The sequence below is a fragment of the Aquarana catesbeiana genome, linkage group LG05, assembly GCF_042186555.1.
Source record: "Aquarana catesbeiana isolate 2022-GZ linkage group LG05, ASM4218655v1, whole genome shotgun sequence".
Taxonomy (NCBI): domain Eukaryota; kingdom Metazoa; phylum Chordata; class Amphibia; order Anura; family Ranidae; genus Aquarana; species Aquarana catesbeiana.
This window is the reverse complement of record NC_133328.1, coordinates 153,227,430-153,245,763: the sequence shown is the minus strand read 5'-3', so window position 1 is coordinate 153,245,763 and position 18,334 is coordinate 153,227,430. Positions and strand designations below refer to the sequence as shown.

The 18,334-nt window shown below is 41.3% G+C and overlaps 1 protein-coding gene across 1 annotated transcript in view; it reads right to left on the bottom strand.

The window, feature by feature from the left end:
* RBMS3 (RNA binding motif single stranded interacting protein 3) overlaps positions 1–18,334 on the bottom strand; it is a 1,276,696-nt gene that overhangs the window by 307,972 nt on the left and 950,390 nt on the right. The window contains exon 5 of the mRNA XM_073630281.1: positions 11,696–11,853. Within this exon, the coding sequence (XP_073486382.1) occupies positions 11,696–11,853 (158 nt within the window). The remainder of the gene's footprint in view (positions 1–11,695; positions 11,854–18,334) is intronic.

Sequence of the window (18,334 nt, the reverse complement as noted above, 5' to 3'; positions counted from 1 at the left end):
GGAGATGGTCAGAGACCGCAGACATAGTATAGGAGATGGTCTTAGACTGCAGACATGATACAGGAGATGGTTCGAGACTGCAGACATAGTACAAGAGATGGTCAGAGACTGCAGACATAGTACAGGAGATGGTCAGGGACTGCAGACATTATACAGGAGATGGTCGGAGACTGCAGACATAGTACAGAAGATGATCTGAGACTGCAGCCATAATACAAGAGATGGTCAGAGACTGCAGACATAATACAGGAGATGATCAGAGACTGCAGACATAATACAGGAGATGGTCAGAGACTACACACATAGTACAGGAGACAATCAGAGACTGCAGATATAGTACAGGAGACGGTCAGAGACCGCAGATATGGTACAGGAGATGGTCAGAGACCGCAGACATGGTACAGGAGATGATCAGAGACTGCAGACATAATACAGGAGATGGTCAGAGACTGCAGACATAGTACAGGAGATGGTCAGAGACTACAGACATAGTATAGGAGATGGTCAGAGACTGCAGACATAGTTTAGGAGATGGTCAGAGACTGCAGACATAGTACAGGAGATGGTCCCAGCCTGCAGACATACTACAGGAGATGGTCAGAGACTGCAGACATAATACAGGAGATGGTCAAAGACTGCAGACATAATACAGGAGATGGTCAGAGACTGCAGACATACTTCAGGAGATGATCAGAGACTGCAGACATAGTACAGGAGATGGCCTGAGACTGCAGACTAAGGATGAGCTCCGGCGTGTTCTCAAGCTGCCCGTGCAGAGCCCACCAGGAAGTCGGCAATGCGCTGCGCTAATCGCAGGCAGTGAGACATTTCCCGATCTCTGCAGCCGCACATCGGGAAATGTCTCACTGCTTGTGATTAGTGCTGTGCAGTGCCGAGTTCCTGGCGGGCTCTGCACGTGCAGCTTGTGAACACGCCGGAGCTCATCCTTACTGCAAACATAGTACAGGAGATGGTCCATTAGACCCCTTTCATACTTGAGGCATTTTTCAGGCGCTTTAGTGTTAAAAATAGCGCCTGGAAAAAGCCTTATCTGCAATCCCAGTGTGAGAGCCAGAATGCTTTCACACTGGAGCGGAGCGCTGGCACGACGTCCAAAAAATTCCTGCAAGTAGCTTCTTTGAGGCGCTTTAGGAGCGGTGTATACACCGCTCCTAAAGCGCCCTTGCCCATTGAAATCAATGGGCAGTGCCTGCAAAGTGCCTCCGCAGTTGTACCTTTGAACCCTTTAGTGGGGGTTAAATGTACCTCTAAAGCTACGGTAAAGCGCCACTAAAAGTAGACCGCAGATGCCCCCGCACTGTCAGTGTGAAAGGGCTCTTAGTACATCTCATTATACATCAGATCTGTAGATGGACTACTGAGGTGCAGGAAGGGACAGGGCCTGTGTATCCTATGTAATCTATCATGCCATAAAACATCTCCTAACAGGGGCAGCCCAGAGCACATGTAAAGGTGTGCTGGAGATGCCAACCTCAGCACACAGCATACTGAACACTGACTCACCTCGGTTCTCTCTCCTTGCAGCCCAAGATAGAGATGGGAGGGGGAGGCATTCCAACTGGAGTTGGTAGAGACAGTGCGGGATCCCAGTGTGAGGAATTCATTCCTGCACATCAGCACTCAGCAGCCACTGACTAGAACACTCATGTCAGGAAGAGGAGCGCCCCTCCCCCCCAGCACTGCCAGGCTGGACGGGCTGCCCTACGCTCACACTGGTGTTCTGGACTGACACGCACAAGGAGAGAAGGAGGGAGGGGAGAACTCTGGCTCTTTGGCGCCCCCACCTCTGCAGGCGCCCGGGTGCAAAGCACCCTGTGCACCCCGGGTAGGATCAGCCCTGGGCTCACATGTATAGGACCCATAACCTGCACTGCCAAGCCATGATATTCCACATCATTTCATATTCGCAGTGACCAATGCATTATATTATATCCCACTGGAGAAGAGGGTCTATCTGAAAAATGGAATAGCATTCCAAACAAAAAACACTGTGGTAGTGAGAATTGGATAAGGCAGTACTTTCAAAATGTACACATTATAATACTTGTGCTGTATGTTCCTATATGGAATGAGAAGTCAGCGCTGAGTAGTAAATTCTACGTACTGCTAGTACCAGGTCACATGGCACTTGCTATCTACCATTCAAAGGATACTGTACTGATGGTACATTTATATAGAGAAACATATCAAGGCATATATTCCACACCTGGGATGATGAAAGGGATAAATATGACCAGAGTCAAGAAATAATTCAATAAATGTTCTGATCCTTCAGGAAAAGTAACATGAACAAAAGTGCAAATAACATTTTACCAATGTTCTTGTTTGCATTTCTCCTATTACTTTGCTAAACCAATCTGCAAAAAAAATTAGCCTGTCTTCTCAAAACTTCACAATGCAGTTTTTCATTTGTTTTTTTGAAATCATACACTAAGTGACTGTCTTGAACTACTGTTTGGAGACTGTCTCCAAAAGTTTAAATGGAATGAAGATCTGCTGTTTGCAGCTGCAGGCGCTTGGTGTCAAACAGTGTTATGCTGCATCAAATAGTGGTGACAATTTCATTTTAATACACTGAGCGCATTTTAACAAGTGAAGGCAGTCCCAGAAAAGAATACAATATGGGAGCTGCCAAGAGTAAAAAAAACCTCAATAAGTCTTTGTCCTTTGATGGCAGAAAAAAGAAATACTACAGACATACTACAGTGAGCCAAAAGTACAAAATTCACCTTTACTCAATAAAAGAATATTGGAAAGAAAATGTCCATTTACTTTCTGGGTAGCAATCTTAATTCTTCTGCTACTCTCCTTGTGAACTCATTTTATCTGAAAATCCTGAGGTACAACCAGTATGCTACTATGTCTACTCTGATCAGTCTATTTTCAGCAATAAAAGCACTATTTCTAAAAAAAAGTTATGCAAACTTTATAAAATAAAAAGTAATTAAAAACTATACATTTATTATCAAGTAGAATGGTGACTATGAGTATTAGACTATTTCATATTGCCCATAATACCGATCTGTTCACTTTGATGTTTGGAATGAAATACATTTTTCAGCAGAAAATAGTTTTAAAATTTTTCCTGCAGAGTTTATGGCAATGTGTAACCAAAAGGTTGGCTTAAAGCCTAACTCTAGGCATTTTTTTTTACCATGGTCCCTAACCTAAAAAAAAAATGATCTCAAACTGCAATGCTTGCTTTCAATCTGAGCTGCCCCCCCTGTACTTTTCCACTACAATGTCATTAGCCTTCTGTTAAATAGCATTATTCTTTGGTGATATTACTATGACACCCTTTTATTCATGATGTATTGATGCAGAGAGCAGTGCTGATTTAAAAGAGAAGTTCAGGATTAAAAAAAAAAATTATACTCACCTAGGTAGATGCAGCATTGATCCGATGTTGCATCTGTTACCCTGCTGGCTCTGTAGTGAGAACTGAGAGATCAAACACTGCTGCTCTGAGCAGAGAGACAGGACTATAGGTAATATTGGCTGTTTAGCTTGCCTAATACCCTTTTTTTAAAGGTGCCAACAGTGACAGCAATTTAAACTGTGTCAATTCTTTTCTTTGTAAATGTTACTTTTACAAGAATAAAAAATCCCCAAAGGTCTTCCAAAATACATAGACTGTGTATGGTCATCCAGGAAATCCATACCAGACTGTATCAGACCAATCTGAGCCTGTGGCCTGGCTGGCCAGAAAAGGGGGTGGTGAACATATACCCCCCCCTCCGCAACCATACCATGCCTCATGCCCTCAACATGGGGGGTGTCTTAGGCCCAGTATAATAGTGAGGCAGCAAGCACTTTTAGAAGGTGGTCAGCAATGGAGCCTCCATATTATTCTATTACAGGTTTCCTAATTTCTAAAAATAATAATAATAATTCTATGGCAGAAGCCTCTTCTGATGTTAACAAGCTTCTTATTGAAATCTTCCATTTAATGCCTTGTGTCTATACTGTAACTCTCAAAAGATTTGAATGGAGCCATACTTGAATACAGTTATGGCTCTATTCAGCTTCATAGGGAGTTACTGCACAGGTGCAGGCCATAGGCGAGGTAGCCTGTTAGTCAGGGAGATCTCCAAGAGTGAGATGTCCTGGATCCACAGGCTTAAAAGTTATGTACCATACGGCATGAACGTTGACATAGACGTGAATGCCTTTATTAATAACGCCTAATGAGGGGTACACCCCCTGCCATTCACCATCTATATAGGATGTGGGCAGCCAAACTTTTTAGGGCTTGGGTGTGTTGTGTCTAGGACGGTATTGTATTTTGACTGTTAACCTGTTGTTTTAGAGATTCTCTGTGAAGGCCTACGCTTTGAGTTCCTACCCATCTGGACCATTTAAATAGCTCCAGCAATGGGGTGGCGGTGATATACACACCGTCTCTTACTCCCATTACCATCTGATGGCCTGTTTGACCCCCACTCACAATATCATTCATTTAGTTTTGGGGTCTATTTTTGGGAATGTTTCCCAATTTTATTAGTTCAATTCCAGTTCAATTTGGCATGACTGTTTCCATTGAATGTTTCCTTTAGGATGAATTTTGGGATTATAGTCCTATCATAGTTGCATTTATGTTCACTGGTCCCAATTGATTTAATATATTTCTGGTACCAATCCATCGGGACCTGTTTTTGACATGGTTTTATAGTGTATTTGTCACTTTTAATATGGCCACTAGGTGGCTATTGTGCATTCCCAGTATGTCCCCTTATGCTCATATTAAGCCAGGTCCGGTTCACTTGTAATTTTTTAATATGGCCACTGGGTGGCCATTGCTTATTTTTAGTATGTCCCCCTATGTCCATATCAAACCAGGTCCGTTCTGTGACACAGATCGTGTCCGTTGATATGACATTTATTTAGTGCCTGGTTGGCATTTTTACCGTATCACTGGGGTACCTAACTCTATATGAGCTTTATGGTTCCCAGATACCTGACCCTATAATCCACTTCCAGCCAGCGGAGTCATGTCATTTCATGTATAGGACCGTATCCCTATTGATTGCGTTTGCACTTGTGCACTTGGCAGTATTCAGTGTCTGGGACTACTCGATCCTCTGCGCAAGTCCGCCGATGGAGCGGAATCCAAAGTGAGGCTTGGTCAAGTGAGGCACTATTCAGTGTCTGGGATTATTCGATCCTCTGCGCAAGTCCGCCGATGGAGCGGAATTCAAAGTGAGGCTTGGTCAGGCTCTTTGTGCTATAAAAGGAGGTGATGAGACGCGCCGCCCATGCCCCTGGACGACGTGACGCTATCACGAAACGCCGCGTAGGGCAGAGCGATGTGTTCTCGTCACCTCTCATTGCCGCTGTTGATTCCAGTAGGACGGGCTGTCTGTGAGCTCTCGGACGGTGCTCCAGACTATACTAAGCGCCTACTATTGTCTACTAACATGTGAGTTTAATTCTTTTATTTATTTTAATAAAGTCAAGGATTTTACACTATATGGAGCCTTTCTATTTTTCATGCCATATCCGTATTGCTGTGGGCTGATGTCTCAGTACCTGTCAGTGTGAACATCCCTAGTACGGTACCAAGGTCTCTGATGTTTCATCCCGGTATAAGGCTTCTGGTCCATTGGTCGTGGTTCGAATCAATATTGATAAACAGCTCTCTCTGATCCTCTGTAACGGGGGATCATGAGATTCTGGTAAGCGGCCAGTCTCATTTACGGTGGTGGAACAAACACTTTTTTCTTCTCACAGCAAGATTTTATGTTCTTTTGATCCTTTGGAACTTTTTTTGAGTTTTTATATTTTTTTACATCACTTGGGTGATTCACATTTTTTTTTTGTACATGGACTTTTATATATATATTATATTTGATTGATTATCAATTTGTTAATATGTTTTGAACTTTACATTTAATGCACCAATGGGGATCCTTTTACCCACCTTTAAATATTTGGTGTGGCGATGATATATATGATTGCTAATCCTTTCTAGCGCGATTCAACCCCCTTTTTTTCCCACAGGTGCAGGCCATGCCTGGCAAGATTTTAGGCAGTAAGCTGTAAACACTGGAGAAGGCTACTACTATCAGGAAAAGGTAGTGGGGGTCCTGTACTTGTCTTTTAAGCTTCTTTTTAGGTATATTAGTAGTTTGCAGTTTATCATAGTATTGCAATGTTGTATTAAAGACTCTCAAATAAGCATTTATAGTACAGACAAAGAAATCTTATTTGCGGATAGAATGTCATCCAAAACCCTTTTATCTAGTTTAAGTACAGTGAAGAAATGTTAGAACCCATTTCATATAATCTTCCTTTGTTACCATGTGAAGCATTCACTCTCGCTTTTGTATGACTACTCACTGCAACCTGTTATAACCTTCTTAGAGTGCCGCTTCAAGCACCAGCAAAGCTTTGAAGGGGTGCTGGCATCAGAAATGCTCATCTAAACAGCAGACAGAAGTGTACAATGTGGAAGCCCCACATACCAACAGATCAGTTTGTGATAAGCTTTGAAGAGCGGCCTCAGCCCCTTTCCTCTTGAGACTATGCCCCTGCTGCATTTTTTTCCACCCCCAGGGCTTACTCATAGATGCCTCTATGGCTAAGCTATAAAGGTGGGAGGAAATGTGTCAGCGGTGTGGTCTCAGAAGGAGCTGAGGCCGCTCTTCACAGTTTAACACACACTGAGCTGTTGGTGTGCGGTGCCTTCACATTGCACACTTACTTTTGTAGGATGAACATTATCACTGAGAGAAGCTGAATAGGAAATCTTAAGTTCTACATTTGTAACCAGAAAAGAAGATTGAAATCTCTTAATGGGGACATGTATCCCAATGACACTGCAATGGAATGCCCCCTCAATTTAAGCAGATTTCCTCTTGCATTCTAATGTGTCTGAAAGTTAGCAGAAATCTCATCTAGTAAGGGCACAACCATAAATGGAAACCCAGAAGAGGTTATAACCCTTTCCAACTCTCAACCGATACTAAAAAAAGAAAGTTTGGACTAACGCTCCATTTTAATAATTTCATTTGAAAGTCATTATTATTTTTTAGATAAACATTTGGAAAGATACCATTTTTTTCCCCAGGTTGGTGTGATTTTCTTGCATTCCTATGCAAGTTATATCAACATTCATGTCAGGCAATTACAGCTGTATATTAAAAAAGTTCTTGATTTCCTTCTGTTAGATTTTTTTCTTAATTCAGACCTGAATTTACATTACAACTCTGAACATAGAGCTTTCAAGCACAGCGAGAAATTCCTTTATTGGAGCTATGATTGCTAGTTCTGCCTTATGATTTTATGCTAGGGATGCAGCAAATATCTTATCTAGTTGCACAGAGCAACTTAAGGTTTCCAGCAACGCTTATTTCTAAATCTGTAGCTGGCTCTTATATTTAGTACTTGGTTAATCTAGAATGTTCTGCAGATACAGAGTGTGTTTTTTTTATTTGCCTAAAAGTTAGTATGAAATAGCAATCCTTAAAAGATTAGCCCAATAAAAATGAATAGCTTAGTTTTTTATTTCCATGTTTTGACATAGTCATTAACTTATTTTGGATGGATTTTACTTGTAATTGGGCAGGTTACAAAATATTGTCCAATTGTCCCTGTCTTCCCTGACATAAGCCAGTATTAGTGGTTTCTACTGGAGTAAAAAACGCCTCCCTTCTAGATATGCTTAAATAAAAATGTTCATATACTGTCAAGTACCTGGGTGGTTTTAACCCTGGATCCTTCTGGTTCTGTTCTTGCAGCTCTATTCACTCTGTCATGGGAAGATATGAGTCTTTGTAGCTTATATTCTGCTTAGTGCTTCTGCCTCTTGGACTCTCACTAAAAATCGCTGATCATCGCCATTGCTAGTAAAATCTTTTTTTTAGAAAGTCCCTAAATATATCCCATAGTTTGTAGAAGCTATAACTTTTGCGGAAACCAATCAATATACACGTATTGGGATTTTTTAACCAAAAATTTGTAGCAGATTTTTTTATTGGGAATGTTTTATAGCAGAAAGTAAAAAATATTGTTTTTTATTCAAAACTTTTGGTATTTATGTATTTATAGCCGAAAAAATAAAAACCGCAGAGGTGATCAAATACCACCAAAAGAAAGCTCAGGTTGTGGGAAAGAAATGACATTCATTTTATTTGGGTACAACATTGCATGACTGCGCAGTTGTCAGTTAAAGCCATGCAGTGCCATATCACAAAAAATTGCCTGGTTAAATAACAGCACTTCCTGTGCTCTGCGCCCATTTGTGTGGATTTGTTCCCTGGGTGTCTATCTTCCTGTGTGAACTGCTGAACTACCTGTTTTGGACTTCTGCCTAATTTCTTGACTATGCTTCCACCTGACGATTCTGCATTCCTCTGCCAGACTGTGTATGATCTCTGCCTGTCCTTGACTATTCTTCTGGATCCTGCTTTTGTTCCTTTCTGTGCAATTTGTTGCTGACCCAGCCCCCGATCTGGGGAAAAGGCATCTCCCCCAAAACGTATCAGCCTTCCAATCATTTAGTCCTAGGATGAGTTTACTGCATTCAGCTGACGTAGATCAGTTATGCTTGATGTTTTTATCAGCTTGTGAGTATCCATTTGTCTTTGTGGATTCAATCAATTTATTTATGGTAATGCACAAGGTGTTTGCATTCTCTTGTGTCTTTTTTGCAGCTTTTTTGGAAGATTCCTGCATCTGTGGAGGGCTGCACCCAAGTGTGACATTGTGGATAGAAGCATTATTTAAGAATCCCCCCTGACTTGATGCTGGAGTGTTTTTTTGGAGAATAGAGCTGACCAGGCGTGTCTGACTACGCTTACTCCTTAACCCTCAGACTAAGTTCCACTTCGAACTCTACCTTACAACAGGTGCCTCACATAACAAATGGCCAGAGTGACAGTGGACCCAGCTAAGGTAGTTAAGGCTACCATGCATCAAGGTCAGTTGACTGGTGCTCATAAGGTGCATCTTTCTTCTTTGAAAGCTAAGTTGGATGATCTCACTGCTATGGTTAAATCCTTGCTGCCGGCCTACTCTAAACCAGTTTGAACTCCTGCTCCCATTCCAGTCCAAGCCTTGTCTTTGGTGCCTCCCAAACTTCCCTTGCCTAAAAAGTTTGTAGGTGATACTGAATACTGCAGACTGAGAGGCTTTTTGAACATTTGCCGTTTGCATTTCTGTAATGACCCTAAAACTTTCAGCATTTCTTCAGCTAAAGTGACTTTTGTAATATCTTTGTTAAAGGAGGAAGCCTTGGCATGGGTCTCACCTTACCTAGAATGCAATGATCCTTTACTGTAGGATGAGTTCTTGACTTCTCTTCAGACTGTTTTTGATAAACCAGGCAGGATTGTAGCAGCTGAATGCTCACTTTTGGACAAATAAGATACCATAACTGTGGTGCAGTATGCTATAGAGTTTCATACACTGGCTGCTGAGACTAAGTGGGACGCTGGTGCTCTTCATGCAGCTTTTCGCAGAGGTCTTGCAGATCGTATCAAAGATGAACTAGCGTATAAAGATTCTCCAGAAGACGCTGAAAACTTCATAGAGCTGTGTGTCCGTCTGAATGTCTGGAGAAGTTAGGGACTGACAAGCTACCTCCCGCCAGGCTATGAAATTAATTAAAGCAGAACTTCACCCTAAAGGTCCAAAAAGGCTGCAGACCATTCACAAAGTGCAGTGTGGCTCGTGCATGAGCAGTGGAAAGCCAGCTGTGAATCTACACGGAGTCATAGCCAGCTTCCCAAAGTAAACATGGCTGCACCGGGGACCCGAAGACCTGCAAAGAACTGGCCCAGGTGAGGACAGAACTGGATCCTTAACACAATTAAGTATCTTTTAATTAAAAATCAACAGCTACAACAGCTACAGTATTTATTTATTTTTTTCTAGTGTGAAGATCCTCTTTAAGCTGACTCTAAATTCTCTTATCAGCAATTAAAGAATCCTTACCTTTTTGAAGGAAGCTACCATATTTTAAAATCTGTTCTCTAACTGTCTGGCATAGTAGAAAGTATCACAGACTGTTACAGACTGTTAACCGCTTGCCGACCAGCGGCCGCAGTTGTACTGCAGCAACATGGCTCGGCTGCGTGAATCACCATTATGTTATGTCGCTCCCTCTGGTGACCACTAGGGGCACGCGCGCACGCCTGCAGCCCCCCCAGAGCTGATGCGAGTGCGATCACTCGTAAACACAGAGATCCCGGTTCTCTGAGGGGAGAAGTGACAGATCGTCTGTTCATACAAAGTATGAACAGTGATCTGTCATCTCCCCTAGTCAGTCCCCACAATAAAAATCGCAGATCGCCACCATTACTAGTAAAAAAAATAATTATAAAAAATGCTATAAATCTATCCCCTATTTTGTAAACACTATAAAATTTGCGCAAACCAATCAATATACGCTTATTGGGGTTTTTTTTTTACCAAAAATATGTAGAAGAATACATATCGGCCTAAACTGAGGAAAAAAATAGTTTTTTTATATATTTTTGGGGGATATTTGTTATAGCAAAAAGTAAAAAATAATGCGTTTTTTTCAAAATTGTCACTCTTTTTTTGTTTATAGCGCAAAAAATAAAAACCACGGAGGTGATCAAATACCACCAAAAGAAAAAAAGGACATCAGTTTTGTTTGGGTGCTACATCGCACGACCACGCAATTGTCAGTTAAAGCGACGCAGTGCCGAATTGCAAAAAGTGCTCTGAACAGGAAGGGGGTAAAATCTTCTGGGACTGAAGCGGTTAAAACAAATGGAGGCAGCTACTGTTTCTATCTGTAAAGGGTTTTAAATGCAGTGTTAACTGACCCCAATGACAATTCTTCTCAGTCTTCTGGTACATAGATTCTGACTCCACAAAATGGAAAATCTCTGCATAGGATGAAGCTAAGAGCACAACTATCACATTTTGGTGAAAACAGGAGAGTTGGAGACTGCCACTTTTACAGGAAGGACTCTAAAACCAACAGTGTGACACTAACTTTATCTACTTTATTTATCACAGTTTTCAATTCAGGATAGGGTTTTGTAAAGCCCCAAGCGTGTGAGAGTGGAGCCACTGAGCCCCAAAAATGTGATGCAAATAATAGATATGGAACGTTAAGTATCCTCTATCCAATACCTTGCATCTTTCTGTCTTGCCACATTTTCTCTAACGGGGTGTGAGTGAGTTACCCTGTGCGACCTAATTGGTCATGTTTATGTCTGAAGCAGAGCTAAAGGACTTTTGATATGGCCAAATCATGAACCTATGCTTTGATGTCTCTGGCTATCTTTATGTGCTGCCAAATGTTTCAAGTTACTGGAATTAATCCAAAAACAATTCCACATTTTGATGCAAACAGAAAGTGTATTTAACACCATAATATATTTTTTGTTTTGTTTAGAATAGGGTAGAATACTAAACTATTTTTAACGCAACTAATCATTTTGGTGCCAGACTTCTCCTTTATTTCTATTGCAGTGACGGTTTAAATTGATGTATTTTCTCTGTTTTTAAGACAATAGTTACCAGGACAAATGTATAGGGTGGGTCTCACCAGCATTGACACAAACAAAAATAAAAAAATGATTAGATTTGGTAACCATTCTCTACTTTATCCAAAATAAAAATGTTTTGGTTTACACACTTAAATGTTAATTCTGCACAGAAGACATATTATTTGAAGTGCAAATTAGGAACATACCTTGCAAACCCAACTCCTCTACTCACTCCATTGGCATCTCGTAAGATTCTAGTAGAGATAACATGTCCAAATGGCTTTAACATGTTTTCTAGTTCCTGTTCATCCATTGAAATCGGCAAGTTTGAGATGTATAAGTTTGTTGGGTCTTGTTCTTGTTGCTATAAGGGAATGCAATAAACAGTTAGTAAAAATATAATAAAGTTTTTTCAAATACAATTTTTCTATTGTTGAGTGTTATTTTATAATGATGATAAAGACTGATTATATAATGCTAGTACTGCTGTTGCTCATACCATTTGTTTAAACATGCTCAAAATTAAATTGATATATAAGTTACTGTGCAGCTTTGCTATAATCTCCTTCCACTCCCCAGGCCGCTCACACACACTGAATCACACACAGAACAAATAAAATTAGAAACCTATAATCTGTGCAGGACTCAAACTTTTTATAATTTAAAGCCCTTATTGAAGCCCCAAATAAATAATATATACAACATAAAATAGTAGTGCCCTTCGAAAAAGGTGAATATATCCCTTCCATTAAAGATTTTTGTTCATGCAACCACACCCTTTCAAACTCAAATTCAAATTGTAATATTGTGCCACTTTCAAAAATTTCTTGCTTTCATGAAGACCTTCACTCAAGGTCTCTCACTCAAGGAGGTCAGATACCACTTTATTCATATAAACCAATACTTTTCATTTTATTTGCCATGTGTTCATCTCCACTGTTCCCCAGCGATCCAGAGCACTTCAACAGTTGAGCAAAAGAAAAAAACACAGTGCTCACTGTTTCCAAAACAATATATAATTCAGACAAAATTTCAGTACTCACAAAATTATTTTGAAGGAAACACCTGTGCAATTTGTGCACAAAAAAAATACTATACACGTGCCTCTCTCAGTGAATGTAGTATGCTCACCTGATATCTTAGACCTCTGAATGATTCAGAGGTCCAATACCACTTTAAATACTATTATGACATATTTCCACACTGTGCCATCAACCACATACATGTAGTCTGCTCATCCTGAAATGTGAACCTCTAAATTAATAATGAGGTCTGCTATAACCTTAAATGTATGCAATCTATCTCACCACTCTGCAATCCCAGATCATATGTTCAATGTTCAACCGCAGCATAGACCGCTCAACACTTGAGGTCTAATACCCCTTTAGGTTCTCTCTTGAAATGGATCTTGCATGCGTGTCACAATAATTTTAGTGAAAAGTTTCAAATTTGTGTTTTAGAGAGAGATTGGCCTATAACTCCTATGGGAATGTTTGACCATTCTTCCAGAAGCGCATTTGTAAGGTCATACACTAATGTTGGACGAGAAGGCCAGGTTTGCAGTCTCCACTCTAATTCATCCCAAAAGTGTCCTACCGAGGTTGAAGTCAAGACTCTGGGCAGGCCAGTCAAGTTCCTCCACCCCAACTCGCTTATCCATGTCTTTATGGACCTTGCTTTGTGCACTGGTCCAAATCATTTGGTGGAGGGGGATTATGGCGTGGGGTTGCTTTTCAGGGGTTGGGCTTGGCCCCTTAGATCCAGTGAAGAGAACTCTTGAGGCATCAGCATACCAAGATATTTTGGACGATTTCATGCTCCCAACTTTGTGGGAACAATTTGAAGATGGCCCCCTCCTGTTCCAACATGACTGTGCACATCAGTGCCTGACCTGTTATAGCTATAGGGTGGGCCAACTCACTATTGAACCCTACTGACTAAGACTGGGATGCCATTAATGTGCGTGCAAAGGCAGGCATCCCAATACTTTTGACATTATAGTGTATGTAAAGTGGACCTGAACTCAGAAAGTGAAGATTTGTTAAAGGGACACGTTAATTGTGCCTAAGCAAAACACTGAAAAATATGCCTTTTGTTTTAAAGTTTTCCTAAGAAAAATAGTAGTAGAGTTCCTGGTATGTTAGGGTGCCTAGGCACTTCTGTCACTACAGGCTTACAGCAGTATTTACTGTATGCAGTGTGAGATCTAGGTCACTGCTGTTTTTTTCTGCCAGTCTCAGGATTTGAAGTGAGATTTGGTGATGTCACTATTGTGCTGTTCACTATTCTCTTTGATGGAGACTCTAACATGTAGAAGCAAAACCAAGTCTCTATCAAGATGGCTGCCTCCACACAGAGACACAGTGTAGAACAAAGCATGATAAATTAATTAGATGGAACAGTTTAGCTACAAGAAGACCATGATCAATTCTTGTGACTGGTCCTTTACCTTCTGCCTGCTTTTTGGGGCACAGATCCTTGTTAAAGATTTGTTCATAAAACAGTATATTACAGCTCACCCATTTTTTGTTTTAATTTTATTTTAAATATTAGACTGACGGAAACTCCAATAATTACATTATCACAAGATTAGAAATATAGAACAGACTGCAAGAATGAACAATAAATACAGTGGAATTCAAACAATGATTTAGGTTTAGCTCCTTTTCACACAACTCAAACTTTGTTTATGAACGTAGGTTCTTGGCTTGATTCACACTCTAACAGTAGAAAACAACTACTCCTTAGAGGCACATCGGTTTTTCAAAGTGTCTGCATTACTTGAAGCACTGCTGCAACTTAAACAAGATCTACTGAAGCCATTTGCCTCAGGGTGCATTCAACAGGATCAGAATTACATTGATTGAATACAACTGAGTAACAAATATCAACAATGCAAAGTTATGTTGCGTACCTCATACTGCTGAAACAATTGACTTTTGGGCAATTAAATGACTTGTGGCATAAATGACTTTTTCAAACACGTTGTATTATGATTTGATTATTTCCTGTAGCATATGTATTTATTTATAGGCATGCAAAGAAGAAATGTATTCTTTCAAGAAAATATTGCTTTCTTCTTCACAGATGTGTGAAGTTTTTAGTGGGATAAAGGCTAACTATATGTAGCACTCTCTAGTGTACAGTTTAAGTAGGTAGATTTTGCTGACTCATAGTAGCTTGTATGAGTCTGGAAAATTGGTTTGGGTTCAGCTTAAGGTCAGGCTGGAAGGCTCTGCAGATCAAGCCTCTATCACCTCCCGCTGGTTCTGGAGGTTCATGGAAACTTCGAGAAGATATTGGGCGGAGGTGCAGAGACAAGGATTTGAATATTCATGGGAGTTTGATCAATCTTCAGGTAGGAGGCCTGGCAGGGTGGTCAGACAGGCCCATAAATATTAAAGAGCCTGGCCAGTTGTGGCAGTTGTTGGGTGGAGGATGGAGTGCTGAGGTTGGAGTCATAGGCCTGGGAGAAGACCCTGGGTCTGGGGGGGCTCTGCTTCCAGGCTGAAGCTGAGGAAAGAGAGGAAGCTGAAAAAAGGGATCTCCACTACCCTTCTGTCTACTCCAGGAGACACCCTGGCTAGCATGGCAAGACCTGGACAGCAGGAGGCCTGAACAGCAGTCTTATCCAAGGCAGCAGGGACAGTTTGAGTACCTCTACATCCCCAGTGCCTACAAGGGAGAAGGCTGCTAGATGCAATATCCAGCATGCTTTCATTGGGACAATGTCACAGCTAACCTAAATCCCTTGCTCTGGAACACTTTTCAGGACAGCCAGGTATTTTCAAATGTTGTGAGTTTCACAAAGGGGACATAGTGCGCCTGCTTACAGTTTGGAACTTTGCTATTCATACTAGGGGACATAGAGATCTTGAAAAGGGTAAATCTTGCTACTGATCCATGAGAGACTGATATTATTCTGGAGGGAGTACAGTCCAGGATCTGCATTTTTGTGTACATAGTGAAGGAAGTTTGTCCTCAAGATGTTCTACCAAGTCAAGTGAGGCATCCCACAATCCCTTATCCATACCCAAGTTGTTTCTTCCTCAATAAAACAACAAAACCAAGCACATGGACTGATTACTGTCTCAGTGCGGAAGTTGGACAATGCAATGTGGCCTGGCTGTGCAGGAATAGGGGGACCCAAAAATCCAGTGGCCCCCCAAGGGGTAGCACTACATATATACTATGTGATACCTAAATAAATTTAGGGGTCATACAATAAGAGTAATGACTTATATAAAACCATAGTACAAACTGCAGAGGCACTGTTTAAAGTATATCAACCAATACAGGCAGTCCCCAAGTTAAGAAACCTCTGACTTGCGAACGACTCCTACTTACGAATGGGAGGCGGCGTGACGTTCTGTGCATGCGCTTTTTGATGGCAGGCACCTCAGAAAACATCAGAAAACATCGGAAAAATACTTCTACACATGCGCGGCTACTTGACAGAACATCGGAAAATGATGTCTCTGCCACTCTGCGCATGCGCTTCCGACTTACGAACATATCTGACTTAAGAACAAACCAGCAGTCCCTAACCCATTCATAACTCAGGAACTGACTGTAGTAGCTAATCAGCTTTCAACTGTTCAATGTTAAAAGAGAAGTATGGGGTTGTGTTTTTTTCTAGATTCATACTTACCTAGGTGGATGCAGCATTGGTCCGATGTTGCATCTGTCCCCCGGCGCCTCTGCACTGAGAACTGAGTGATGTGATCGAACACCGTCAATCGCTCGGTTCTCACAGCTCACCGAGCAGAGAGCTGCTCTGTGCTCTGCCCCCTCCTCACTCACTGGAGTGCTGAGCTGTGGAGGGGGTGGAGCGGCTGGCTCACACTCCTAGTGGCTCGCTGAGAGCCTGAGCCGGGTGTCGGTCCAAGCATCTGCCAGATCCTAACTTCGACTGTCGTGAGAAATAGAGCCTAGACCGACTTCTGTGATGTAAGCACAGAGTGGACTTCAGCCTTTGGCTGTACTTCTCCTTTTAGTAAAATCTTACTGGTTTCTGTGGATTACTAACTTTGTTTAGCCATTGCACTACCTTCCTAAATAAAGCTTGAGTTGGACATTTTGATGATAGGTAACTCCTATCCTCATATTGATTAGTGGTTCCAAATTAATAATAACTACTGCAGTAGGGAACAGCCACAAAAGATATGCTCAGCATCTTTCCAAAAAACTGTTCTGCTTTATTATGATGCAATTGAAGGTTTTTATACACATGATTACGTAGGTATCACATTATATAACTTGTCTAGTATACAATATATACACAATAAACACACATTTCCATTACAGTCTCCCCTCTTTTGATCAATATTTTGATCACTAACCACACCTGCTATCACCTTTAACCTGGAACCTCTGCACGCTTAGGGGATCACATTGTTTATCATCAGATTAGTTAACCCGGCACATTTTGTTATAAATGTTTTGTCTAAAAAACTGAAATTGGCATGGTGTCCTTCCAGCTTCTCACTGACCTCTCATCCCAGCTACATTCTTTCAGGAGAGTGCAAAGGAGGGGGTCACATCTGCATACATGACACACACACGAGATAGAACTAAAGGTTCCAGCATTCACACACATACACGAATATCTCTCTAAAATTGCTTACATTTTTCCCATTTGTACACAACACATGCATATCATTCTCTCACTTTCTTTTAATGCTTTAATATTTCCTTGCTTAACTTCTGCTTTCCTAATTTTGTTCTGATATCCTTTGCATCCCATGTATTGTAATACCATACTTTACATACTCTAGCTTCTATGATTCTATGATCAGACAGGCAGCCATAGTGCTCATCCCATCTTCCCTCTCTGTCAACATATAAAGTATTCTGTTTTAACTCTCATTACTCTGTTTTAACTTAACTAGTTGTAGTGCCTGACCCCAAATTCATCCCACAACTTAACATCAAAATGTCCCTTTCTTTCTAGTGTTAATTGTCACCCTTGATCCATCCTGCTCACATAGATAGCTGTTTCTCTAGCTGTTTACTCTGCGTGATTCTTATGCCGTGTACACACGAGCGGAATGTCCGACAGAAAAAGTCTGACGGGAGCTTTTCATCGTATATTCCGATCGTGTGTATGCCCTGTGACAGACCTAGCCGGGAGAGAGACTTTTGGAGGGGACTGTGTGCTAGCCTCTTGCCGATCAATTGTGCGCCCTGACATTTGGGGGAACGATGCTCTTTGTGAGCTGTATGCCTGGGGACCCTTGAGGCGGTATTACTGTGGATTCGGGTCCTGGTCCCCCAGGACACACAGACTCTGGGGACCCTGAATTTGCCATATTGGAATAGTGACTGATTCATACCGTTGGGACTCCTACTGTTAAATGCTAATGTCATCAATTCCAGCTACCTGTCTGTTGTCTGCTAAAATGTGTATTGTAAATAGGGATGAGCCGAACACCCCCCGGTTCGGTTCGCACCAGAACCTGCGAACGGACCGAAAGTTCGCACGAACGTTAGAACCCCATTGACGTCTATGGGACTCGAACGTTCAAAATCAAAAGTGCTCATTTTAAAGGCTAATTTGCATGGTATTGTCCTAAAAAGGGTTTGGGGACCCGGGTCCTACCCCAGGGGACATGTATCAATGCAAAAAAAACTTTTAAAAACGGCCGTTTTTTCGGGAGCAGTGATTTTAATGATGCTTAAAGTAAAAAAAAAAAGTGAAATATTCCTTTAAATATCGTACCTGAGGGGTGTCTATAGTATGCCTGTAAAGTGACGCGTGTTTCCCGTGTTTAGAACAGTCCCTGCACCAAATGTCATTTTTAAAGGAAAAAATCTCATTTAAAACTGCTTGCGGGTTGTAATGT